The 26,689-nt window shown below is 57.1% G+C and overlaps 1 protein-coding gene across 1 annotated transcript in view; it reads left to right on the forward strand.

The window, feature by feature from the left end:
* Nucleotides 1-2,847: 2,847 nt before the first annotated feature.
* The window catches only part of SPTBN5 (spectrin beta, non-erythrocytic 5), a 46,795-nt gene continuing 22,953 nt past the window's right edge, over nt 2,848-26,689 (forward strand). Inside the window, 28 exon segments of the mRNA XM_054565117.1 lie at nt 2,848-3,063; nt 3,285-3,452; nt 6,039-6,155; nt 7,102-7,259; nt 7,802-8,030; nt 8,870-9,501; nt 10,758-10,896; nt 11,004-11,236; nt 11,488-11,641; nt 11,729-11,929; nt 12,009-12,215; nt 14,123-14,314; nt 15,021-15,173; nt 17,898-18,028; nt 18,267-18,506; nt 18,815-19,090; nt 20,156-20,396; nt 20,497-20,636; nt 20,817-20,916; nt 21,647-21,817; nt 22,319-22,483; nt 22,942-23,156; nt 23,561-23,747; nt 23,978-24,178; nt 24,401-24,517; nt 25,547-25,704; nt 26,112-26,247; nt 26,507-26,652. Coding sequence (XP_054421092.1) covers nt 2,848-3,063; nt 3,285-3,452; nt 6,039-6,155; nt 7,102-7,259; nt 7,802-8,030; nt 8,870-9,501; nt 10,758-10,896; nt 11,004-11,236; nt 11,488-11,641; nt 11,729-11,929; nt 12,009-12,215; nt 14,123-14,314; nt 15,021-15,173; nt 17,898-18,028; nt 18,267-18,506; nt 18,815-19,090; nt 20,156-20,396; nt 20,497-20,636; nt 20,817-20,916; nt 21,647-21,817; nt 22,319-22,483; nt 22,942-23,156; nt 23,561-23,747; nt 23,978-24,178; nt 24,401-24,517; nt 25,547-25,704; nt 26,112-26,247; nt 26,507-26,652 — 5,423 coding nt within the window.

Consider the following 26,689-nt stretch of genomic DNA (forward strand, 5'->3'; position numbering starts at 1 on the left):
CAAAGGAGCAGTCCTGCCACGAGTCCCTCTCCCCATACAAAAAAGAAGGCGTAGTAGTGCTGGGGGGACCTGGCTGGCTGGGACTGCTCCTTCCTCTCGACGAACCTCACAGGTGTGGACCGCCCATAGCAGACTTCTGGGTATCCCCCCTGGCACTCTTCTACGTTTTGGTTTCCAGACCTAGAATCTCCTTTGCGGAGCACCCCCTATGTCCCCCCACCGCAGTCTGAGCCATGAGGTAGACCCCTACCCTCTCTTTCCAGGGTGGGCCCTGGTTGGCTTGAGCCACTTAGAGTATTTCATCCTGCTGGTCACAGAACTTGGCTCAGGAATGCACATGTAGTTCAATTCAAGTTGGTGAAAGCCGGGCCCCTCAGATTTCTGTTTCAACTCTTAGGAGACACGTTCTCTTCTCCAAACCATGCAAGGTAAAGGAGGAGCCTATTGGTACAACAATATGAGTGGCGTTGAAAGGGCACCCAGCACTGCTAGGGGCAGGGGGGTGAGGTGCAGAGGGAATCCAGACCTGGGGTGGCATCATTTGAGCTGCTGGATCAAATGTCCCCTAGAGTCCTCCTGCCACACTCTTCAGTTATGTGGGCCAATACATTTTCTTTATATTGTTTAAACCCATTTGACTTGAGCTTTCATTTACTTGCAAAGCAAATAACCCAAAACCAATAGGCATTCTCATGTCAGCAGGGGCTGCAATGTCACAGCTTGGTCCTCATATGCGGTGGCTTTACTGCAGCTGAGCTAAGGGGGGAGGAGAGTAGTTCCCCAGCCCCACTCAGCCACCTCCAGCACCGCAGCCTCTGCTGAGATCGGTGTGCAAAGCGTCACACAGCTGCCTCCCGCCCTCCAGCGGCCACACCACATCAGGCGCCCTCGACCAAGGGTCTTATTAGGAGGAGAAACAAGCTGAGGGTGGGGGGTACTTCCTAGAAGGAGCAGGATTTTAATGGGGGTGGATAGGAGAGGAGAAGGGACTTTCTAAGCTGAGAGCACAGCAGAAGCCCAGGTATGGGCAGGAAAGCTCTGTTTCTATACAGGCAAGAGGGCATCTTCACAGGTGTGAAGAGAGTTATGCTCTGGATGGTAATCAGGGGGCCACGAGCAGGCGGATGTGCCGGCAGGATGGTGGGTTGGGGACCCATGGGGAGCCCCTGCAGGGGCAGTGAGGGTAGACAGGGCAGGGTGCAGAGCAGGGGTGGACCATGGAGTACAGGGGGCACGCAGCAGCCACCGGTGACTGGCTGGATGGGGGCTGCAATGAAGAAGCAGCTGGGGCTCATCCCAAGTACCAGGAAGCCAGCCAGTGGCAAGAGGAACCTCGCGAGAAAGGACAACAGGGAAGGAAGCTCCTCCCATATGTAGGGAAGTTGCCCCACCCCCAGAGCCCCGACCGACCGAGTTCAGGCGTGAGTCATCCTCCCCAGCTCTCCTCAGGAGCAGGCCATGGCCACAGGCCTCTCGCTGGCCTTGCCTGCCAGGGACACCTCCCTGAGGAGCACCGTCTCTCCTTCCAGAGTCTCCGGGGGCTGCTGGGTGGATGAGCCACAGACACACACCCCAGCTCAGAGGCCGTACCCCGAGCTTAGCCAGACTGTCCTGGGAACCACCCAAGTTAGAAGTCACCCTCCCTCTGGCCCGCTGCCCACAGTGGCTCAGAGAGGGTGAGAGGAGCCGCCTGCTCGCTGGGCAGCCCCTGCCTCGGAGCCCCGCCCGGCCAACTCCATGGGCACTCAGGTGCTGGGGCCCCGCCCTGGAGCCCAGACAGTGAACACCCTGGCCCTGGAGGGGCCGCTGTTGTCTCCACGGCCTTTGCGGGTCCAAGTTACCCCTTCCAGGGGAGCCCTTTTCTGAAAGCAGCCCAAGCGTGAGGGAGCACTGCAGTCAGCCCTGGGCTAGGCTGAGTGCACCCCTGTCAGGGCTGTAAAGCGGAGCCCAGGGTCTGATGATTCCCCAGGAGAAGCCGGGAGGGGGCTCTGGCCAGCGCGTTCCCTCTCATCCCTCCCCTGTGGGTGCTCCCAAAGAGGCCCTGTGGGGTGCAGACAAGCAGCCCCCGACTGGGAAGTGGGTGCAGAAGCTTCTGACCAGAGGCCCTGCCCCCCAGTTCCTCTGCCCAGGCTACAGCGCCTCCACGGGGCTCCCAACCCAGGCCGACTGGAGGCCGCCCCATGCGTCTCCGTGTCTTGGGAGCCAGGACCCCCACCTGACATTGGGGGCATGATAAAGGAAGGGATCTCGGACCAATGGTCTGGAGCATTCTTGAGCCACCCCCTCCAGTCGGAGCCACGCCCAGGAGCAGGTGGGAGGATAATGCTGGCTGTGTGCTGTCCCCACTGTCCTGCTGGTTCAAGAGGAGGGCCATGGCGTCGCCCCAGCTCCAGCCTCAGCCTCTCCTGATAGCTCTCTCCCACCCTACACAGTTTCTGCTATTTTCTGTCTCCAGCCAGCCAGCCAGGTCTCCTCCACAGGCCCAGACATCGCCTAGGTGAGCAGTTTCCTGTTTTCCTTCCACCACCTTATTTATCCCTGTGGCCCAGGAGAGACGTCTGGTATCAGGGCTCTGAGAAGAATCTGGAAAGTGGGGTGGGCAAAAGGGGCCCTGGGCCATTCAAGTGCAGGACGCCAGCTAGGAGCCCCAGGGCCTCACCTGGCTACGCTCCAAGCTGCCCCCACCCCCATCAAATGCAGGGCAGTCTGGCAGGGAGGGCCCCCTTACCCCTGGCAGAGGCAAGCCTGCCCCACGGAGGAGCCATCGTACCCACACCCTTCCCCCAGCCTCCATGCCCCCAACATCTCCAGCTTAGGGCTCCTTGTTCCCAAAGGGCTCCGGGCCTGATGGCTCACCAGTCCCACAATCCCCAGCAGCGCCTTGCAGCCACAGGATACCTGAAGCAGGCCAGCCACAGGAACCCCGGGCGGCTCTCCCAGCCCAGGGCCGCCATGGACTCTGCCTATGAGATGGGCCACATTCGCAAGCTGCAGGCGCAGCACCTGCGGATGCAGGAAAAGACTTTCACCAACTGGATCAACAACATCTTCCAGCGTGGTCGGGTCAGTGCAGTTGGGGTGCCTGCAGTCCACCTCTACCATGCCTCCGGGGGGCTGGTGAGGAGGCCACTTGGCTGAGGCGTCTCCTGCCCCCACAGCCCCCCCCCCCAGCAGCACAGCTGAGACAAATCAATGCCCCTTCCTCCAGGCCGCTGCTCTGGGTCCTGGGGTGGGGCAGTCAGGTGAGGCTGAGCTGACCCCCGCCTTCCCCCGTTCCCTCCCAGGTGGCCCTCAAGATCCAGAACCTGTACACAGAGCTGGCCGACGGCACCCACCTACTACGGCTGCTAGAGCTCATCTCGGGTGAGGCCTTGCCACCCCCTAGCCGGGGCCACATGCGCGTGCACTTCCTAGAGAACAGCAGCCGGGCTCTGGCCTTCCTCAGGGCCAAGGTGGGTACTGAGGAGGGGGCTTCTGGGCGTGATGCTGGGTGAGCAGTAGGGACAGGCTGGATTCCTAGACCATCTCTCCTGGGCTGGCCACAGGAGCCTGAATCCAGAAGGCGTAGCTGGTGTGCAGAGGGCCAGCAAGCAAAGCCCTTCCTGGCACAGCATTTGCAGCGAAGAGAGTACCCAACCAGCTGGAACGAGAGCAGCCAGCACCCCTAGTGGGAGGGACTGAAACATGCCGCTGACTGTAACAAGAGAATCACAGGATTCTAAGCTGAGAGATTCAGTGCGCTCTCAACCTTCTCTTCTGATACACGAGGGAACTGTTCACCGGGCAAGACACATGGCCAGCTGGCCGGCAGAGCCCGTATGTAGGGCCGTGGGAGGCAGGCTGAGGGTCCCGGACACTGAGCTTCATAGTGGAGCAGGGAGGTTCGGGGTCTGCTTCGGAGAAGATGCACTGGATGGCAGAGAGGGGTCTCCGCAAACAGGATGGACCCTGAAAGAAATAAAGGTCAAAAAAAAAAGTCACAAAAGGGAGGCCGGTGCTCCAGGGACACAGCAGGACTCTCACAGCCAGTGTCACAGGGGGCTGTGCAGGGGTCATTTATACTGAGAAGCAGGAATTAGGGGGCCTCTGGCCTCAGATACTGAAGCTGAGAAGAGACTGTCAGAGAGGCTGTGAAGTCACTGAACAGAAAGCGGCTGGGCTGAGCCTGAGTGTGTCTGCCTGTCGCTTATGTCCTGGGCTGGAGGTTACAGTCAGCCCCCGGGAGCCTGGTGTGCTGGGAGGAGGCCAGGGAGGTAGAAACCAAAGCAAGCGGCAGGGGCACTGTGGTCCCCGCGCACGTGGAAGAGCAGAAAGCTGCCAACCCGGACCACCAGGCCCTCCTTGGCTCCAAGGACAATGGCCTGTGAGCAGCCACCTCCCCTTGGGGAGCCTGGGAGGGTGCGAGCCCCGCATCAGGCCCTGCAGCTCCCCTCAAGCTCAGATACACATCACGTCACTGACATGCAGCCTGTGCAGGCGACAGCCCCGTCTCCACTGTACGTTCCGAGAAGCCGTGGTCAAGCAAGAACAAGGGAGTTGCCCCAGATCGTGGTTAATAAGTAGCAGAATGTGCGATGCACTCATTTCTAAAGAATTCGATGTGCCGGGCGCCTCATGCCAGGTTTTGGGGACAAGACCTGACCACAGGGGCCTATGTCAGGGAAGACAGTTAGTTAAACCCCAAATCAGTGACGTGCTGGTAAATGTTTAACAACCAGCTCCCTGGAGGGAGTTTAAGACCCTGGTTTGTAGCATTTGTTGATTCTGAGGCATTGACACCCCCACCACGGCTGATTTCAAGCTAGCAGCATGACATTATAAAACACAAAGGGAGATCAGCCCTCCAAAGCTGGCCTGAGCAGACCAACACCCCAAAAATCAGACGCTCTTACTCTAAGCTGAGGGGAATGTAGAAGGGTTCAGATGTGCCAGGGAAGACAGCAGAGCATGGGGTGCACCCTTTAGACACCGGGACGCTATTACAAAGTGTGCCCACTGGGAGTACCCGGGATGCGACCCCTCCCACAGTGCCCACCTATCGACTACCCACTGTATGCCAGACACTCTACCGGGTGCTCAGGGCGACATCAGGGAACAAAACCAAGATCTCCTCCCAAGCAGAGTGAAGGGGTCAAGCATGTGTGTTTGGGCAGGAGGAGGAGTCCTAGGGTTTTTATTTTAAATAAGGTGGCCAGGGTAGGCCTCACGGAGAAAGTGGCATTTGAGTAAAGGAAGAAAGAGAGGTGACCATGTGGCTATCTGGGGGACTCACATTTTCAGACAGCAGGGAAAGCCAGTACAAAGGCCCTAAGCTCTGTGCTTACAATCTCGAGGAAATGCAAGAATCCCAGGAGCCTTGGCCTTGTGATCCAGGAGACAGCATGGAGCCAAAGGGTGAAGGGGTCCAGGTCATGTGTGGCTTTGATGTTTATTCTGTTCCTTTCTCCCCTTGATTCACTCCTCCACCTTGCCCAAGTGACAAGATCTAGGGCAGCAGGTTCCCAGCTTTAACGAGAAGTAGCTGAGGTGTTTGTCCAAATGCAAATTCCTGGGCCCTGGCCCAAGACAGTATGTCTGGTAGAGGTTGGGAATCTGAATTTCCAACAGGGATTGGAACAATGTCTGAGATTCATGTGTGAGCCAGGGGCCTGAGCTCTCCCTGGAGACTCCAAGAGGCCACCGAAGATGGAGGCAGACAGCTGTTGAGCCCATACATTGACTGTTATGACCCCTCATTTCCAACCCCCATAGCTGAACCAATGACCTTGACCCAGGCGTACCTATAGCCCTCGTATTGGGAGCACGCCCCTCCAGTGGTCCAGTGGTCCAGTTCACGAGATTGGGGCCAAAGCCCCAACCAATTAGAACACCTCTGCTTGCCTGGCCTTGTACCCTGCCTGCTTCTCCCTTGGAGACCCTGTGGGGCAGGACAGATCCCAGGCCCCTCCCCCTGGGTGGCCGGCTCCCTGGACAGGCAGTTACTGGAATCTTCCCTGGTGCACAGGCTTCACACTGAGCCCAGCCAACTGTGCCCACAGGTGCCAGTCCCCCTCATCGGGCCAGAGAACATCGTGGATGGAGACCAGACATTCATCCTGGGACTCATCTGGGTTATCATCCTGCGTTTCCAGATTTCCCACATCTCCCTGGACAGGGTATGTTTCGGCCCCGAGTGTCCAGTTACGCCGCCCAGCCCTGGCTTCACCTCTGGCACCTCAGGCCCGTCCACTGAGCAACTCCACTCAATTGTTACCCCCACAGCAGATCCTTGGCATCCACACAATTTATATTTACTCTTCAACCACAGGCAAAGCACTCGGAATGTCAGAGAGACTGTAAAATGCTGAAGTGAGAGCTAGATTCATGGGCTTCAGGCCTGATCCAGGACAAGTCTTTTCACTAGTGAGCAGCAAAATAAAGGAAATTATCAATAGGTGGAACATGCAGGGTGGGAGGGGACTAAAACCAGATATAGCTGGCCATTTCCCAGCTGGAAAAAGCAGCACCCAATCTGCCCTCAGGAAGCCGCATGAGGCATTGAGGTGGGAGACAGGTAGGCTCACACATCCTAGCTCGGATCCCTGGCAATGTTCCTGGGTCAAGTGAAACCCTCCCACCTGCCGAGGGACCCTGGGCAACTCCCTAATATCTCTTACTGCACCTTCTTGTGACATCCTTAGAATGTAAACACTGATAGTGCCTACCTCACAGGGCTGTGAGGGGCGGAGAGCTATGTACATGGCCCGAAGCCTGGCAGGCAGCCCACAGCGACCGGGAGTGGCGCTAATGAAGCCGGCTGGGGTTCCATGAGCCTTAGGGCCAGTTAGCAAAAAGCCAGGCCCATTAAGAGCGCTGGAGAAACGGGAACAACTGCTGTGGTCGTCACCAGGTACAACTCAAAAACAGCTGCTCAGAGGTGACAGCTTTCAGACACCCTGATTCTTCGGACACACAGTCAGCCCTCATGGGGAAGGGAGGAAGCAGAATCACAGCCACGCCAGCCTGCTGCCCGCTCCCCGCTCCCCCCACCCCACAGCTCCAGGCTCTGCTGCCTCCCTGTCTGTCACTACATGGTGACGACCTGCTGCCCTCTCCCTCCAGGAGGAGCTTGGTGCCAGTGCAGCCCTGTTGTCTGCCAAGGAAGCTCTGCTGGTCTGGTGCCAGCGGAAGACGGCCTGCTACGCCAACGTCAACATCACCGACTTCTCTCGTAGCTGGAGCGACGGGCTGGGCTTCAATGCCCTCATCCACGCCCACAGGTGTGCGTGAGGGAGAGGGACCCCAGCGCATTCCCAGCTCTGACCTGGCCTGGGGCAGGCCTCGGCCTTCTTCCCAGAGGCCTCCACCCACCGAGCCAACTGCCCCGGGGCTCAGGTCCTCAGCAAGCCCATTCTCCCATGCCCGTCTGGCCCCAGCACCCTGGGCACAGGTAGAGGACTGCTAGCCAAGGCCCTGGTCTGGGATTACCCCTTCCTCCTCTCCTAGGAATTCTGTGGAACTGGCCATGTTTGCTTTTGACCCCTTCCTGTCTCCATTTTGTGTCCCTGTCCCTGATTCTATTCTCAGTCCTCTCCCTGGGACAGACCTACCCTTCTGGAACTCCACGCCCCCCCGCCCCGAGGAGCCTGGACACTGCGCCAGATTAACCCTCCCTGTCTGTCAGAGCCCGAGAGCTTCAGCCAGGCTCTCAGGTGACCATCAGGGTCATGACCCATAGGAACTCATTTGCCTTTTTAACAAGTCCCCTTAAACCAAAGGAGTAAATGGCTCAGGTGAAGAGCCCTGTCTGCTCCCTGACCAGGCCAGACCTGCTTGACTACGGCTCCCTGCGTCCTGACCGCCCACTGCACAACCTCGACCTTGCTTTCCGCGTGGCTGAGCAGGAGCTGGGCATTGCTCAGCTGCTGGACCCCGAGGACGTGGCGGCCCTGCAGCCCGATGAGCGCTGCATCATGACCTACGTCTCCCTCTACTACCACCACTTCTCCCGCCTGCACCAGGGGCAGACTGTGCAGAGGAGGCTCGCCAAGGTTGGTGACAAAGGGAAGCTGGCATTGAGGAGAGGTGAGGGCCAGCTGGGGCTCTGGAGTCAGACGCACCTGAGTCTGAAGTTTGCTTCTGCAGCCTCCTACTTGTGTGGCCTTAGCCACGTCACCTAACTTTACTGTACTCCATCTGTAAAGTGGGGGCAACAATGCCTGGGTGACAGAAGGCTGCTGTCGAGGTTCAAGGGAGCATGAGCAAAGTGCCCACGTGGTGCCTGGCACTCAGGGAAAGCCTGGTGAGCAAGCTCCTGCCTATTCCCCCCCACCCCCACTCCCCCTCTTAGGCTGCTAAACCCCCAATGGGATTAAAAGGCTCAGAGGAATTCCCAGACTCTGCAAGGACAGGCACAGAAGCAGCTCTGCTGGGCCGAGTCCGTGTATTTGGGGGGCTCTCTTACTCTCTGGCCACGATGGCAGAGGCTGAGGCCTGGGAGGGCTGTTCTCGGGGTTGGTGCCTCGGCTGGGCATGGGCGACATGGTCCAGGCCACAGGCGCTGAACTGCTTTAGGGGTAGGAGGGCCTCAGGGGAGGGACTAAAGGCTCAGAAAAAAAACAGAACCCCCAGAGGTAAGGCCAAATGGGGTCCAATAAGATGGACGAAAGTAGGCCAGGGGTCCCACACTCCCAGCTCCGAGGTGCCATGTGGGCAGGCCCACTTCTCTAGAGATTGGGACGACCCCACTTCAGTGCTTCGTCAGCTGAGGAAAGGAGCTACCACCCACCCGGACAATCCTGGCTGGCACTTGGTGTCAAAAATGGGAGTGCCTGCATTCCAGGGCCTGTCCCAAAGTGTCATCCTGACTCCATCCCATGCCTCCCACCAGGTCCTGCTTCAGCTCCAGGAGACAGACAGACTGCAGACCCAGTACGAGCAGCAGGTGGCTGACCTGCTATGCTGGATTGCAGAGAAGCAGATGCAGCTAAAGGCACGGGATTTCCCAGACTCCCTACCTGCCATGCGCCAGCTACTGATGGCCTTTGCCTCCTTCCGCACCCAGGAGAAGCCACCTCGGCTGCAGCAGCAAGGGGCCACAGAGGCCCTGCTCTTCCGCCTGCAGACAGCACTCCGAGCCCAGAAACGCAGACCCTTCCTGCCTCGCGAGGGCCTGGGCCCTGCGGAGCTGTCCCAGCGCTGGGCGAGCCTGGAGCAGGCAGAGGCCTTGCAGAGCCAGGCCCTGCAGCAGAGACTCCTGCAACTAAACCGGCTAGAAACCCTGGCCCGGCGCTTCCAGCACAAGGCAGCCCTCCGGGAGAGCTTTCTGACAGACACGGAGCAGGTGATAGACCAGGCTGCAGCCCCACCCGCCAGCCCGGCCGCAATGGAGGTGGCCGTCCAGAGGCTGGGCATGCTGGAGGCCAGCATCCTGTCCCAGGAAGGGCGCTTCCAGGCATTGGCCGAGATCGCCGACATTCTCCAGCAGGAGCAGTACCACAGCTGGGCAGATGTGGCCGGCAGGTGAGACCCAGGCATATAAACCATCCTCAAAACAGTCTAAGGTCTTCCTACCTGTCACACTTCCATCATTACACATACCCATTCCCAGCCACAGAGGAGTGGCTTATGGATTCAGGGTTCCCTTTAAAAAGACCGAGCTCCCACTGATGCCCGAAGTTCCACTACTTATAATTCATCCCTCTTGGTAAAGCACCGTCCTCTCTATAGAGCACCTTATTTAATCCATTCACTAAACAAGCACTTACTGAATGTCTACTATTCCCAAGCACTGTTCTAGTTCCTGGAAATTTAGCAATGAAAGGGCATACAAAAATTCCTCCCCTCATGGAGCTAACACACTATTAAGGCATATAGGCAAATAAGAAAAATGTATAGTATGTGAGAAGATAAAAAAAATGAAGCAAGAGATGTGAGGTGCCAAGGGTTGGGGGGAGTTAGATTGGGTGGCCAGAGGAGGTTCACTTTTGAGCAAAGGCCAGAAAGAAGTGAGGGGCCAGCCATATTAGGAGAGAGGCTATACTGAGCAGAGGAGGTGGTGCAGTGTGTGCCTGGCATGTTTGAAAAACAGTATAGAGGCCAGTGTTGGCCGAAGTGAACAAGTAGGGGTTGAGGTCAGGGAGGTACAGGGTCAAGGGGTGGGGCAGAGACTGTGCTGGGCTCGGCAGGGCAGGCTGAGGACTTGGATTTTCCCTCTGAGAAAGATGGGAAATCATGGGAGGGCTTGAGCAGAGGAGGGACACATTGCAACTTCTGTTTCACAGGGATCACTCTGGATGCTTGTGACATCCAGACAGAAAGGGCAAAGGCAGAAGCAGGGAGCAGTTAGGAAGCGATGGAAATAATCCAGTCCAAGAAAGAGTGGAGGTGATGAGCAACGGCAGGATTCTGGGTATACTTTCAATCCCAGAGGATCTGAAGACAGGTCGGATGTGGGGTGTGAGAAAGTGAGTTATCAAGGTCTTAGCCCAGCATCTGGAAGGATGGAGTTGCTATCACCTGAGATGGAGACTGGAAAGAAGGCTTGCGGGGGAAGGGAGGCATGAAGGCCTGAACCTCCCAGGCACCTCCTGGCTTCTCTGTCTGTATCTCAGAGGCAGGGAAGCACTGCCCCTACCGCCCCAGGTAGGATGCTCTCAGCTCTCATCCATGGAGCGCAGGCTCCTCCTGGGCAGCCAAGCCCCCAACTAGCTGTGCACCCCAAGGAAGCTTTCCTGCCCCAGCCCCGTGAAGCCCACCCTTATTCTCATGTCCTTCAGGCAGTTGGAGATCACTCGGCGCTGGGAGAGGCTCCTTCAGCATCTCCAAGGGCAGAGGAAGCGGATGGCAGGCGTGCAGGCTGGGCTGAGCCTGCTGCAGGAGGTGGAGACTGCCTCCGGCCAGCTCCGGGAGCTGCAGGTGGGCCCTGGACCAGTAGGCCCCTAGGGAGCACAGCAGGTGTGCCAGCGCTGGCACTCCTGGGGACCCGGCAGTCAGGACTGCAATGCCCTCCTGTCCCTGGCCAGGTGCTGGCCAGCTCCACAGCCTGTGGGGAACGGCTTGCAGAGGTGGTGGAGCTGCTGCAGAGGCACGACCTGCTGGAGGCCCAGGTCTCGGCCCATGGAGCCCATGTGAGCCATCTGGCCCACCAGACCACAGAGCTGCACTCCCCTTCGGTCACTAGTGTGGAGGTACTTCAGGTCAAAGCCCAGGAGCTGACCCAGCTCTACCAGAACCTGGTGTCTCTTGTCAGAAACCGGTAAGAGCTTGCCCCGACTCCTCTACCTTTTCAGAACTTTTCTGTAACCCAAGTTAGCTCCTGCCCAGGTTAAAATACTGCTGGCCCGGCAACTTTTCCTACACTGACCGTCACCCCCAAGGCCTCTGTCTCCCCTGTTGAGTCACCCAGAAAAAACAAAACTGTCTTCCTAAGGGGGAGTGTCTGGGCCTAGTATGGAACCCCCTCCCAAGCCCACTCCCAGCCCCTCTGCGATCTTTGCTGTCCCTCAGTCGGGCCTTGCTGGAGCAGACCCTGCGCAGAGCGGAGTTCCTGCGAGACTGTGAGGAGGAGGAAGCCTGGTTGACGGAGTGCAGACGGCTGGTGGAAGATGTGGCCCTGGGCCAGAGACTCAGCCAGATCGTAACCTCTCTGCAGAAACACAAGGTGCCCGCTACCCTGGGTCCTGCTTGTCCCACCTCCCTGCCACCCCTCCCTTACCCTCGCCCAGCTACCTGCTCTATGTTCCTCCAGGCCCTGGAAGCCGAGATCCGCCACCACCAAGCTGTGTGCGCTGACCTCCAGTGGAGGGGACGGGACCTGAGCGCTCGCTGGCCTCCAGCGCGGCCGGATCCCCAGGAGCAGGCTGAGACAGTGCAGGACGCGTGGCAACAGCTCCGTGCCCTGGCGGCGCGGCGGGGCGCACAGCTGCAGGCAGCCCTGCTCATCCAACAGGTAGCAGAACCTTGGGCTGCAGGCGGCCGGGTGGGCTGTGCAGGGTGGTCCAGAGCTCAGCCCGCCCTCCTCCCCGCAGTACTTCGCAGACGCGGAGGCGGCGGCGTCGTGGCTGCAGGAGCAGCGATCCGCGCTGCAGGACGCATCCTGTGGGCTGGACCCAGCGAGCGCCCAGGCCCTGCTGCCGCGCCACCTTCGGCTGGAGCGTGCGCTGCGCGCCTTCGGGGCAGAGCTGCAGCAGCTGGACCAGCAGGCGCGGGCTGCTGCAGCCCGCGCATCGCTCACGGTGCGCACCTCCCCGCTGCCCCAGCCCAGAGTTACTGAAATCCTGTCCGCCCCAACTACAGTTTGGCTCTGCTCACTTTGCCCACCAGTTTCCAGGCAATAATCAGGTTCCTCCAGGAATGGCTCCAGGAATCTACTTTCCTAGCCACGCCTCAGGTGACCCTTCATCCTTACACCCTGTTGGGATCTCTCTCTCCTGCCTTGGACTTTGTAAGTTTGGAATGGCCTAATCACTATGCCAGGATGCTTTCTGAAAAACCCTCCCTCAGTTCCTGAGCCCCCAGTTTTTAAAACACACATGCCTGGCAGGACGGCAGGCCCAGGACCATCACGGTTTACAGCCCTGTTTCAAAAAGCTGTGTGTGTAGCTCCAGATGTGCAGATAGATCCTGGGCTCTCGGGCCCTGCACTCATGTTCGGCCCCTCCCTCTACCCTAATTCCTAAGGAAATTCTATGTGCTGGACCCCCTCTCTCTGCCCAGCCATGTCCCGTGCACCCTCCGAGCTGCAGCTCAGGTTCCTCGATGCCCGAGGTGGCCCGGCCGAGTAGTCAGCAGCTGACCGCAGTTTCGGTCCAGCCTGCACTGATCATTTATGCGGCACCTGACTTCCAGGTCTCAGGGCCTGTGCTTCTAACTTGGCTGGGGCTGGTCGCTCCCTTTTCCTTGCCATTTATTCGCTGGGTCACATAGCTAACATTTTTGAAAATAGATCCACAGTATGTGAGCAGTTGTCTGGTTAAGCCCCCTCACTTTACAGAGGAGGTAACCAAGGCTCAGAGATGCCAAATTAGTGCCCAAGGACATGTGGTTATCCCAGCAGGAGAGGCCTTCAACTTGCAGTCCAAGGTTGTTTCTACCCCGTCCCTCACCGTGTATTGATGTTGTTGCATTCTAGCACTTGCATCATACTAGCACATGCTGTTTTTCCACGTGGCCTAATTCTCCAGCCTGAGTTAATTGTTCGAATGAATCAATGGGTGGTGCCCCATCTTCTTTTGTGTCCTCTACTACTAGCCAGTGCTAGCATCAGTGAGGGGCTTAGGCCTGGTCTCTGGCATTTTGATACCCTTGCTTTGCTCCATAATGCCCGGGGGGTATGGAGGTAACCCCCTCTGCTGGGGGTGGGGAACCACTTCAGCAGCTCAGCACAGCCTTCCCTCTTCCACGCAGAGGGAGCCCCCAGACGACTGGAGCAGGGTTGATGGCAATGCAACTAGGAAACCCCAGGATGGGACCCAACTCTTAGCACCACCAGGCAGCGAGCACCCACGCCCCTCGATCCAGATGCATTTCATCTATGGAGGTACAAGGCCAAGACCCCACATGGGAGCCTTACCAAACCATCATAAATTTATTCTGTGTAGCTCTCTGGAGCACCCAACTACTGAAGGGAGGAAGTTAAGAGGAGGCTGCTTGGGGTTCAACTGAAAGAGGTGCATGAAGCTGCCCCAAATTCTGAGTCTTCCTTCTCTGGTTTCCTACTTCTCTTTGTTTTCTCCCCCTTTCCACTCTTTCTCTGTGCCTGTTCCTTTTCTTCAGCCTCCTCAACCCAGCCCTGAACAGCCAGCCTGGCTTCTGCTGCCCCATCTGACCCTTGCCCAGGGCTATAGGTGCAGAGGAACCAGATGCTCACCCACCCCCATGGGGAGGGCCGCAACCCCCAGAACTTTGCTTCCCCAGGGGCGCGCTTCACCTGGCTCCCGGGGGAGGCCCTGCGGCCAATGCACCCGACAGGCCCTGACACCTGGGAGCTAAAGGACTGGGGTGGCTGCCAGGCCCAGGTGCCCATCAGCCACGTCATGGAGCAGGAACCCCAGGTACAACCGCTGGCCCCGCCCCACCCAGCCTTCTGCTGCCTGCGAGGGAGCCCCATCTGGACACACTGCCCTCTGTCCTGTCGGCACAGGGGGCATCTGCCCTGAGCTCCCCAAAGGAAGGCCCAAGGAGCCCGGGGGCCTGGCGTGAGGTTTCTTGCCCCTCCGGCACCCAGAAGGTGGTCCTCCCAGCTGAGCCCAACCCTGTCCTTAACCCCAACGCCATACTCCAGACACAGGACCGCTTGAGCCAGGACTACGAGAGCCTGCGGGTCCTGGCAGAGGTAATGCTCCTTGTTCAAGAAATGTCCATGAAGCACCACCTCCTCTGTGCTAGACCCTGAGCCATGAGCGCAGAGACAGAGCAGTAGCTGGACATGCTCCCTGCTCTCAAGGGGTTGACATCATGGCAGAGAAGGTGTGAAACAAGTCATTAGATGGATGTCATAGGAGTATAAGAGACCGGAGCCCAGTTCGGGTGGAGGAGTCAGGGAAGGCGTCTCAGAAGGAAGGACTTTCAGGCTGAGACTTGAATGAAAGCTGAGGGCAGGTAACGCCAGGGGTTGGGCAGCAGAGAGCAGGGAGACAGTGTTCTAGGCAGGACCTATGCAAAGGCCGGAGAAAGGCCCAATGGAGGAGTAAGTCCAGGGTGCCTGGAGCCCAGAGGGGAGGCGGAATGGCAGGTTTCTAGAGGAGAGCCTTGGCGGGGGGGGCGGGTGCTGCCAGCCCCATGGGAGAAGTGTGGACTGTACCTATGAGCTAAAGGGCTTGAGTAGGACAAGATCAAAGGAGCACACTCTGCCAGCGCCCTTTACCTGCTAAGCTGCTGCCAGCTGCCTCCCCGGACCTATGACAGAGGGCGCTGAGCTGGGCAGCGGGGCAGGAACCCTCCGTGGTGCTGGCCTGGGATCTGCTGGGGGTGGGGGGACCCCCACCCCACTCTGAGTGCCCAGTGAGGGGCATTGACCCTCTGGACCTGCCTCTCCTCAGCGCCACAGGGCCCGGCTAGAGGAGGCAGTGGCTCTGTTTGGTTTCTACGGCTCCTGTGAGGGGCTCCAGTCCTGGCTGGAGAACCAGACAGCCCAGCTCCTCATGCTGCAGCCCCGGGCTGACAACTTGGAGATCATGCAGCTCAAGTTTGAGGTACAGTCCCCTCGGAGCCAAAAGGGAATTTCAGCTGCTTGGCCCTGGCCCCTCTCCTCACTGCTGTCCTCCCCCCTCGCCTTGTCCCTGCCTCCTCACTACTTGTTCCTGTGCCTCAGTTCTCCATGTTAACTATAGTCCTGCTTGGGAGGAGAGAGCTGGCTTTGAATTTTTTAAAGTGAGGTATAATTCACATACAACATTATATTAGTTTCAAGTGTACAACATAATGATTCAATATTTGTATATATTACAAAATGAAATGATCATCGCAATAAGTTTAATTAACATCTGCCACCATACATAAATATTTTTTCTTCTGATGAGAAATTTTAAGATTTACTCTCTTAGCTACTTTCAAATATGCAATACAGTGTTACTAACTGCAGTCACCACGCTATACATTCCATCTGCGTGACTTCTTTGTAACTGGAAGTTTGTGCCTTTTAACTCACTCAGCTTGCCCACCACTGCCCGCTGCCTCTGGCAACCACCGATCTGTTCTCTGTCTATGAGCTTGGTTTTTTTTATATTCCACATACAAATGAGATCGTATGGTATTTGTCTTTCTCTGTCGGACTTTTTCCACTTAGCATAACACCCTCAAGGACCATCCATGTTGTTGCAAATAGCAAGGTTCCCTAGTTTTTTTTATGGCTACTATTGCATTGTATATATACACCACATCTTCTTTATCTGTTCACCCATCGACGGACATCTAGATTGTTTCCATATCTTGTCTGTTCTAAGTGTTGCTACAGTGGACGTGGGGGTGCACATATCTTTTCCAGTTAGTGTTTTTATTTTCTTCACATAAATACCCAGAAGTAGAATTGCTGGATCATTTCATAGTTGTGTTTTTAATTTTTTCATACTGTTTTTCATAATGACTGCACCAATTTTTATTTCCACCAACAGCGCACAAGGGTTTCCTTTTCTCCACAACTTCTCCAGCACTTATTTCTTGTCTTTTTGATAATAGCTATTCTAACAAGTGTAAGGTGATAGCTTATTGTGGTTTTGATTTGCATTTCCCTGGTGATTAATGATGTTGAGCACCTTTTCAGGTACCTGTTTGCAATCTGTATGTCTTCTTTAAAAAAAAAAGTCTATTCAGATCCTATGCCCACTTTTTAATCAGGTTGTTTAGGGGTTCTTTTGTTTGTCTGGCTTTGTTTTTGCTATTGTGTTATATGAGTTCACGATATATTCTGGATATACCCTTATCAGATATATGATTTGCAAATATTTTTCTCCCATTCATTAGTTTGTCTTTTCCTTTTGTTGATGGTTCCCTTTGCTGTGTGGAAGCCTTTTAGTTTGATGTAGTCCTGCTTGTTTATTTTTTCTTTTGTTGCATTTGCTTTCAGTGTGAAATTTAAAAAAAAAAATCATTGCAGAAACCAGGGTCAAGAAGCTTACCACCTATGTTTTCTGCTAGGAGTTTTACAGTTTCAGGCCTTACCTTCAAGTCTTTAATCCATTTTGAGTTAAGTTTCAAGTATGGTGTAAGATAGCGGTCTGTTTTCATCCTTTTGCGTGTAGCTAGTCAGTTTTCCCAACACCATTTATTGTCCTTTCCTAATTGTATGTTCTTGCTTCCTTTGTTATATGTTAATTGATGACATAGGGTAGGTTTACTTCAGGGCTATTTTATTCTAATGATCTATGTGTCTGTTTTTATGTTAATACCATAGTATTTTGATTAGTATAGTTTTGTAATATGCTTTAGTTTGAAGTCAGAAAGCATGATGCCACCAGCTTTGCTCTTTGTCAAGATTGCTTTGGTTATTTAGGGTCTTTTGTGGTTCCATACAAATTATAGGATTGTTTGTTCTATTTCTGTGAAAATGGTGTTGGAAGTTTGATAAGGATTGCATTGAGTCTAGGGTGTTTTGGGTAGTATAGACATTTTACTATTAAATCTTTCAATCCATGAGCATTGAATGGATTGCCATTTATTTGTGTCTTCTCCAATTTCCTTCATCAGTGTCTTATAGTTTTCTTTTTTTTTTTTAAAGATTTATTTATTTTTAGAGAGGAGGAGGGAGAGAGAGAAACATCAATGTGTGGTTGCCTCTTGTGTGCCCCCTACTGGGGACCTGGTCCACAACCTAGGCATCAAATGATTGGGAATCAATCATTTAACTGGGATCAAATGATCCCAATTCCCAATTTGATTCCCAATTTCCCTGGGAATCAAATCTGCAACACTTTGGCTCACAGGCCAGCACTCAGTCCACTGAGCCACACCAGCCAGGGCATAGTTTTCAGTGCCTCTGCTTAAATTTATTCCTAGGTATTTTATTCTTTTTGATGCAATCATAAATGGAATTTTTCCTTTAATTTCTCTTTTGCTATTAGTGTATAGAAATGCAACAGATTTTCATGTATTAATTTTGTATCCTACAATTTCACTGAATTCATTGATTGGTTCTAACAATTGTGTGTGTGTGTGTGTGTGTGTGTGTAGTCTTCAGAGTTCTCTACATATCATGTAATCTACAAGCAGTGATAGTTTTAGTTCTTCCTTTCCAATTTGGATGCTTGTTCTTGAATTTTCAAAGGACCCTCCCAGCCCTTTAAGGACATAGATCCCTGTTCCTCCAGAGGGATGCAACTTGAACCCATCTGTGACAGAGCGTGTCTGAGGTCATTCATAGTCTTGAGGGGAGCATGGGAAGAGAATAAGCCCCCACAAGGCCTGGGTGATCCTTTCCCTAGAACTTCCTCGCTGCCCTGACTGTGGGAAGAGGTCACTGGGCTGAGGTCAGCAGCTCTGCTGAGAAACTGAAGCAGAGATATCCTGGAGACTCCCCCAAAATCCAGCAACAACAGGAGGAACTGAGCCAGAGGTGAGAATGAAGAGGGAGGGAGGGGTGGGGGGGCAGGCAGAAGGCAGCGCCCGGGCCTAGGTGCCTGCTCACCCGCTCCCCGAGATGCCGGAGGACAGACTGGATGTGTGAGAGCCAGGGAGGAGAGGGTGCAGGGACGGCCGGCCCGGCAGCTTCTATCATGTGAGCCTCTGGCCAAGACCCCGGAATGGACAGGGAGGTACCCCTGCGATGGAGACATCCTGCTCCCTCTGTCCAGGTGGGGGCAGCTGGAGGCCCTGAAGAAAGAGAAGGAAATGCAGCTGGCGCTCACCGCGGATGTGTGCAGTTTCCTGCAGGAGTGTGGACCTACACAGGCCCAGATACAAGACGTGATACTCCAGCTGGAAGCCCTGGAGCCAGGGCAGTCAGAGGACAGCCGCCGCACCCTGCAGCTGGCCCAGCAGAAGATGCCAGTGCTGGAGAGGACCGTCCATTCCTTGCAAACAATGGCCATAAAGTACAGCCTGGGTTTGGCACGGTGATGATGCTGTGGGAGGGAGGGAAGAACTGAGCCGGGTTATGGAACATGGAAGGAGACAGAAATTGGGGTGGGCGAGGATAGATGTACTCTCTGAAGGACAGGGGCAAAGGTGGGGGACCAGCGTGAGAAAACGCTCGTGGGGTCAGGAGAGCCACATGTGCTTGCTGCCCATAAGTCAAGAGTGAGGTGGGGGCTCAGAGTTGCCACCACCTTCCCTAGAGAAAACAGGCCTGGTTACCCAGCCCAGGGCAAGGCACTGACTGAGTGATGGGCCTGTCTCCCAGACTCAAGGAGCCGGGCCCCGCAGAGAGCCAGGCCCTGCGCGACCAGGTGGAGATGCTGCAGGGGCTACTGGAGCGGATGCAGCAGCAAGTGGCCCAGCAGGCCCAGGCCCAGGCCAGGGAGAGCTTCCTGCAGGAGAGCCGGCGCCTGCTGCAGTGGGCGGAGGACATCCAGGCTCAGCTGCGCAGTGAGGAGGAGGCAGTGGATGTGGCCTCAGCCCAGCGGCTGCTGGCGGAGCACTGCGACCTGTTGGAGGACATCCATCTGCAGCAAGAGAGGTCAGGAGAGAAGCGCAGACAGGGAGTGTTTCAGACTGGCCGAGGCCTGTGGGGATGGGCCACCAGAAGGGAGAGAGAGGAGATTGTGTGTCAGCCAGGGGACCGACCCAGGCTGATGTCCACCATGGTGCTTGAGGGAGGTCTTCAAGGAGGGAAGATGTAACCAAGAACCAGTCAGGCATCCTGCATACTCAGGGAAGGACCCAGGGCACAGTCCAAGCTGCCAGAAGATTCTATCCAGTCCAGGCTTGGCCATACGCCATCCTGGCAAGCACGATGGATTGATTTCAGACAGGGTGACCTAGCCTCTCAGCCGTTCTGGGTAACGCTGACCCCACTGTCCCCTGGAGGCACATGGCTCAGGAACCCCCGGGACTACAACACTCACCTCCTCGGTGTGGTGATGCCTCTCCTCCTGCAGAGACGACGGTTTGGGCCTGTCAGGACAGCGTTACTAAGTACAATCTGCAGGCTGTGCCTACTGAGGGCACCTGACACGTGGCCAGCCAGGCACTGAATCCATCCCATCCTCTGCTTGCCAGCCTCTACTACCCAGTCCAGGGCTGCATCAGCTCAGAGGAGTGGAGCCTTTTCCTAATTCATGCAAAGGTGTTACCTGTTCCCCAGGGGTGCACCTGTGGAAAAAAGGCACACCCAGCTGAGAGGGACACCTTTTCGCATTTCTTTGGACTCCACGTGGGCTTACCGTGGCCCTGCAATCAGGCGTGTGTGCAGTTGAGCAATTTTTTGTGCGATGCTGCCCCAGCCCATGTCCTTGCCTGGGCATCAGCCATCAGCGTGGCCAGACGGAGCCAGCATGTGACATGGCAGGGAGATGGGAGCTACTGGGTCCTAAGCACCATGCTGGGGCTCTCGCACTCAGCGTCAGTGGTGGGCCTGGGCACAGCTGCCCCACCGGCCAAGGGAACCACAGAGCTAACGGCCTCAGGCCCCCCGCAGCTACCCTCACATCAGAGCTCTGAAATGAATGGCCGGGGGTCGGAAGGGAAGGAGGGTCGGTGAGAGGAGGGGCAGGTTTGACCCTCTGCCTGTCGTGCTGGCCAGGATGCAGCAGCTGGAGTCTCAGGGCCAGCCCGTGGCAGCCTTGGACGCCCCAGACTCCCCAGAGGTGACCAGTGCTCTGAGGCTCCTGGGCCAGCAGAGCCAGGGCCTGCAGGCTGCCTGGGAGCAGAGACAGCAGTGGCTGCAGGAGGGGCTGGAGCTGCAGAAGTTCGGCCGAGAAGTGGATGGTTTCTCTGCCAGCTGTGCCAACTCCGAGGCCTTCCTGCAGCTGGGCAGTCTTGGGGTATGGAGCCGGGGACACGGGAGGCCCCTGGGCCAGCAGCGAGGGAGATGGGGCTGGCCCCCACCCTCCCGGGCATGACCCCAGGTCTCTGCACCCACAGGAAGATGTAAGGGAGGCCCAGCGCCTGCTGCAGCAGCACCAGGAGTTTGGGCAGCTCCTGGGCATCCTGGGCCCTCGGGCAGAGGCTCTGTGGTCGCGTGGCAAGAAGCTGGCGCAGAGCAAACACCCTGCTGCACACACGTGAGCATAGACCTATCTGGAAGCACATTTGTTGTCTCTGTCTACACAGCCTATTGCCCTGAGGCTGAGAGAGTGGGTGGAGAGAAGCAGCCTGGGCTGTGGGGGGCTGACCTTTGGTGTGGGCCTCAGGCATCGTGGAGTGCCCCCTACAGCTTCCCCCACCCCCCACATGCCCTCCAGAGTCAGAGAGCAGCTCCAGAGTGTGCAGGCCCAGTGGACCAGGGTCCAGGAGAAGAGTGATCAGAGGAGGAGGCAGCTGCTGGCTTCCCTCCAGCTCCAGGTGAGGGGGCACCCAGGCCCGGAGGCCTCCCCTAGAGCAATGCCTGCGTCCACTGCTGCACTAACAGCTGTGCGCCATGCAGAGCGCTTTCCAGTTTACAAGGCACTTGCCCACATGCTATGCCATTGACTTCCATAGCACCCCAGTGAGACAGGTATTATGATTGATTATTCCAGATGAGGGAAAACTGAGGCTGAGGACACACTGCTCAGAGGTGGGACTGGGTTCAAAGTCCTGAATAACTCCCTCACCCTTCCTCACCAGTTACTCCCCTTCCCCATCACTTCTGACCACACTCTAAGCTTTTGCATGGGATGTGGGCACCAGCTACAGACTGGCTCGGATAGATACCAGCTCCACCGCCCACAGGGGCTCAGAGCTGAGCCAGTCCACAGGCCTCCTGGAGCTTCAGGCTGTTTGGAGAGAGACGGACATGTGGGATCTCATGTGCCCTGGAGTAGTGGGCTCTCCTCCTCTCGGGGCAGCGGGCACTGTGGGGCACAGGTCCTGAATCCCCTGGCCTCTTCCTATTGTTTTCCCTGAGACATTTCTCCCCCAATCTCGGTTTTCCTGTCCCGACTTGGGAGCAGTAACCCCAGGCCCCACTTCCCCTGCACCCTAGGCTTGGCTTTGGGTCCCACGGAGGCCCCCCAGACCTCTATCATAGAGGGCCACGCACCAGCCCGCACCCTCTGTCTGGGAGACCCATGCTCTCTCGGTTCTTGGGCAGGAATGGAAGCAGAATGTGGCTGAACTGATGCTGTGGATGGAGGAGAAGGGGCCGATGGTGAGGGATGAGCCCTCCCTGGAGCCCAGCAACATCCTGCAGAAATTCAAGTGGCACGAAAAGGCTGAGCGCGAGCTGCTGGCCACCCGTGGGCACGTGGAGGGCCTGCAGCAGGTGGGGGCCTGGACGGAGGGTGCACGGCCTGCTTCTCTCTCTACTCCCTGCCCAGCTGTATGGCATGTTTTCATGGAACACGCTCACTGAAGAAAGAACCAACTTCAGTTAGCACGCAATAAGGATTGCACAGCTTCCTCTTTCACTTAGCTGGGCAACTCCTGGTCTGTGCCCCCAAACCAGCCCCAAAAGCTTCCGCCGTTCCTTCCCCCAGCTCCCTGGAGCAGCCTGGGGCCTGCCTCCTCCACCTGAACAAAGACCTCCCCTGCCACTGGCTGGACGCCTGCTCGCCTTGTGTGGCTTGTGGGCACCGGGGGAAGGCTCTCCCACCTCTGCCTGCAGATTTGGGGCCACACAAACTGCTCAAGCCCTGGCAGCCTGTGGAGTGGAGCTTGTAGCCAACCCCCCTCCCCCTACCTCTGCCATCTGGGTCCAGCCTGCGGTGGCTGATCATGGTACTGACAGCTCAGCAAGGCTCCCTGGGCCCTTGTGTCCATGCAGGTTGGGAGAAAGCTATTGAGCAGTGAGCCCTGGGCCCAGGAGGACGTGCAGGCCAGGCTTCGGGGCCTGAGTAGCAAATGGGAAGAGCTGAACCACAAAATGGCAGAGCATGGGGAGCAGCTCCGGCAGGCTAGGCAGCAGGACCAGCTCCGGGGGCTACTACAGGTCGGCTAAAGAGAGGGGCAGGGCGCAGGGGGAGGGAGGCGGATGCTGGGCGGGGCCGGGCACCGGCAGGACAGGGTGTGAAGAGGAGTCTGGGTGTTACGTTAACTCCGGGGCAGCCCTGGGACGTCCTGCACCCCTTGGTCACCTCTGCCCTATGGCAAGTTGAGCCTGGCTTGTCCCACCAGGAAGCCAATTCAGGATTGTCTCCTGTGTGTCCGGTGCATGGTTATTATAGTCTGAGTCCCACAAGGAGGAAGCAGCATGAAGGGACAGGGTGTTCACGAGGTTCTGGGGGATTGTTGGGCACTGCCGGTGAGGGATGGAACTGTCAGGCACAGAGGGCCCCGTAGGTCCTTGGTGAATATGGTGTACCCCAGCACTCAGTCTTAGAGCCCAAGAAGGGCCATTTGCTAGCCTGTATGCGGAGAGCCAAATGCGGCACCATAATCCCTCCCCAGGACGCCAAGGAGAAGGTAGAGCAGCTGGAGGGCACTCTGCCGGGTGCAGAGATGGGGCAGGGCCTGGGCTCCAGCAGGAGGCTGCAGAAACGGCACCGCCAGCTGGAGGGTGAGGGCCAGGCACTGGCCTGCCGGGTGGCTGCCCTCGTCTCCCAGGGCCACCAGATGGCCAATGCACAGCCCATCGTGGAGGAGGCCCAAAAGTGCCTCCAGAGGTACTCACCTGCTTGTTCCGCCTTCGCCCCACTGTGTGTCACCCTCCCACAAGGACATGAGGGCGGGTTTGCCCTGCGAGCCCAACAGGGTGGCCCCAGAGGGCCTGAAGGTTGTCCAAATCCCCGTCCCTTATGAGTGGAGTCCTTGCTGGGGTAGGAGGGTCAGAGACCCCAACTAGGCATGCCAAGCACCCCACAATCTCTAAAGTCAGGTGGGTCACCTGGGTGGGAGGTTGCGCCCCAGACCCTCTCCAGCTGCCTCCACTGCCCCCGCCATCAGAGAGGCTTCCCCACCCCCCCATACCTGCCTTGTTCTTCATGGGTCCCTGGCTGAGCCAAGGGAAGGATTGAAGGTTTGTCCTCACGCATTCCCAGCCTCTTTCTTCTCTTCTGCCTCCGCCCAGGTTAAAGTCCCTGCAAGGACATCTGGCTACCAGGCGCCTGCAGCTACAGGCCTCAGTTGAGTTTTACCAGTTCTACCACCTGACCACCGCGGAGCTCACGTGGATAGCTGAGCACATGCCCAGTGTAAGCTCTGCTGGCTCCACCAAGTGCTTGGGTGATGCCTGGAGCCTTTGCCACAAGCACAAGGTAACAGCCCCCTCGTTCCCCCAGGACCCACGATGTCCTGCCCCCGGGCCTCAGAAGCTCTGCTGCTACGCAGGCTGCCCTGATTTCCAAGTCTCTGTCCCTAGCTATTCTCTGCCTGGGAGTTTTGCCACAAATGGGACCTGGAGCCATGTCTAAGGCTCTGTTCTGGGCACCCTGCAGTTAAGGGGATCTGGAGACAACAGCCCCTTCCCTGTGCTATTCCATGGCAGAATCTCCAAGCGGAGGTGAAAGCCCACCAGGGCTGGGTGCTGCAGGTGTTGGCTTCCGGCCGAAGCCTAGCAGCCTCAGGGCACCCCCAGGCTCAGCACATTGGGGAGCAGTGCCGGGAGCTGGAAGGCCGCTGGGCGGAGCTGGAGCAGGCGTGCAAGGCACAAGCCCAGTGCCTGCAGCAGGCTGTCTCTCTCCAGCAGGTAGGACGCTGAGAGCACAGGGTCAGGGCAAGTGGCAAAGTCAGGCAGGCTCTGTGGCGAGTGCTGCTGGACCTGGGACTCTCTGGGAGAGGGGTCAGTGGTGAGAACCCTGAGCCAGGGGCTGGCTTGTCCCTGTATGGGCACAGACGCCTCCTTGTGCTGGCTGCTGGAGATGATAAAGAGTCCTAAGATCATCAAGGTGAGTTAGACTCTTCTTGGCAGTATTTTCTAGATGTGTCAGAGCTTGAGGACAGGGTGGCGGAGAAGTGGCCGCTGGTGAGCAGTCAGGACTACGGTGGAGATGAGGCGGCCACGAGCAGGCTCATCGAGAAGCACCAGGTACCATGTTCTGAGCATCCTCCGTGCAGTCTGGCCTCAGGTGATGGCAGGCCATGAAGAAAGGGTCTGTCACATGCCCAAGGGGCACTTCTACTTCTTGGAGGCACAGAGCCTTGCCCTTTCTTCCCGAGGACACTGCCAGTCCCCTCCCGACCACCCAGTCCTGCAAGGCCCCTGCAGTGCTCCCCTCTTGCAGCGGCAGCCTCTTTGAAGGACGCTTCCCCTCTTCAGTCTCTGTACCAGTCTATGCCCATGACCTCAGGGCTTCCCTGCCTTCTCTTCTCGCTTCCTCTCCTCCCCCGACACCTTTCTCCACTCTTGGGGTCACTTGTTCAAGCCCTCTCCTCATCTTCCACAGTGTTCTTCCTCCCACATGTTGAATATCCTCCTCTGAGTTAACCAAATGTGCTTCCTGAAACCTCCCTCCCTGCCACACCTGCTTCCCCCCGATGGAAGGGAGGGGTCCTGGACACCCGCTCCTTCTGGGGCTCTAAGGACCACAGAAGCCCCGAAGCCTGGACTGAAGTGATTCTGGTTGCTGTTGCCATTGAATTTTCCCCGTGTCAGTTCTTCCACATAGCTCTATGGTCAGTGTTTCAGTGTCCTGCGTGTGACCGAGGACTTTCTGTGAGCCATTCCTGGGGACGTGCCTATAGCCGTGCCTCAAGGAGACTCAGAGTCCCAGGCCTCCTGGGCACCTGGCTCATCACTCTCCATCTCTTACGCTGTGAGGTTGGGACCTAGCACAGTGCTTTCTATGCCCTCCCCGCCCTGGCCCAGGTTACCCAGCATTCACCCCTCCCTGCTAGATAGTGAGCCCTTTGAGGGCCCAGACCATGCCTTCACTGTTATGGAACAGTAAGGACTCCATCGTTATTGGGTAGGTGAGCGATGGGTGCCTGGGTGGGTAAGTGGATGCGAGGAGGAGGATGGGTGTGTCGTCAGTGGGTGACTGGATGGGGGTGGGTGCGTGTGTAGATGAGTAAGTCTCCCAATCTGAGCCTGGCACGGACCCTTGTGTGCCCACAGGCCCTGCAACAGGAACTAGCGCTTTGCTGGAGCACCATGGAGAAGCTTGACCAGACGGCCCAGATCCTCAGTGACCCTGAGGCCCCTGAGCAGCTGGGCGTGGTGCAGGAGAGGGTCTGGGAGCGGCTTCGGGCGCTGCAGGAGTTGGCAGCCACACGGTGAGGGGCACTATGCACCTTCTGAGTACAAGAGGCTTAGCCACGGTTGACTGTTCCTGTACCACAACCTTGAGCTGAAGGAACCCATGACCCCTTGCCCGTAGAGATGTGTCAAATAAGTCCTTGCTATGTGTTGCTTACGTCTTTCCATAAATTCCTCAGCGATGGCCCACTGGGAAGCAACGTGTACCCCCAGCTCCCAGCTCCCCCACACACCCGTGTCTCTTCCCCACAGCCACACGCTTGCCTGCCCTACACCAGTTTATGTTTACTTGTCCCTGAATCCAGAGCCACAGGCTTGAGCAGAGACCATACATAACCTCCTTCAGGTCACCCCTCTGGCTGGGCTAGCTGTCCCCAGGGGGATGGGCAGCCAACTTCTGAGGAACCACAAACTATCCCTACAGGGACCGGGAGCTAGAGGGGACCCTGAAGCTACATGAGTTCATGAGGGAAGCCGAGGAGCTGCAGAGCTGGCTGGCCAGCCAGACGCAGGAGGCCAGGGAAGGAGAGCACCTCGGAGAGGACCACGAGCATGTCCTGGTGAGAAGAGGGCTGGGGCAAGGAGGCGCCCGAGGCACAGCGCTGGGCGTGGGGGGCCGGCCTGGCTGGGCTGTGTGGGGAAGGGGGCCACGGGAGTTATGAGCCCTGGCTGAGGACAGGCCTCTGAGTAGAGTGGGCAGGTGCTGTGGCCACCCCACCCCCCATCGCTCAGACATCATGGAGATGCCTCTGTCCCAGGTGCTCGCTGCCTTGCCAGCTGCTGGGAGCCACTGTCTCTCAATCCCTTCCTTCTCCTTAGCGCCTCTGCATCAAGTTTGCAAAGTTTCGGCATCAAATGGAGATGGGCCACCAGCGGGTGGCAACCTGCCAGCAACTGGTGGCGATCCTGCTGGAATGTGGCCACAGCGCTGCCCCCAAGGCCCAGCAGACACAGCAGGATCTGCAGTGAGTGCCCAGCAGGCCAGGCCAGGGGCAGGCTGCT

Source organism: Pteronotus mesoamericanus, unplaced genomic scaffold (genome assembly GCF_021234165.1).
Source record: "Pteronotus mesoamericanus isolate MK-2021 breed Mesoamerican mustached bat unplaced genomic scaffold, CSHL_Meso_final contig_164, whole genome shotgun sequence".
Classification (NCBI taxonomy): domain Eukaryota; kingdom Metazoa; phylum Chordata; class Mammalia; order Chiroptera; family Mormoopidae; genus Pteronotus; species Pteronotus mesoamericanus.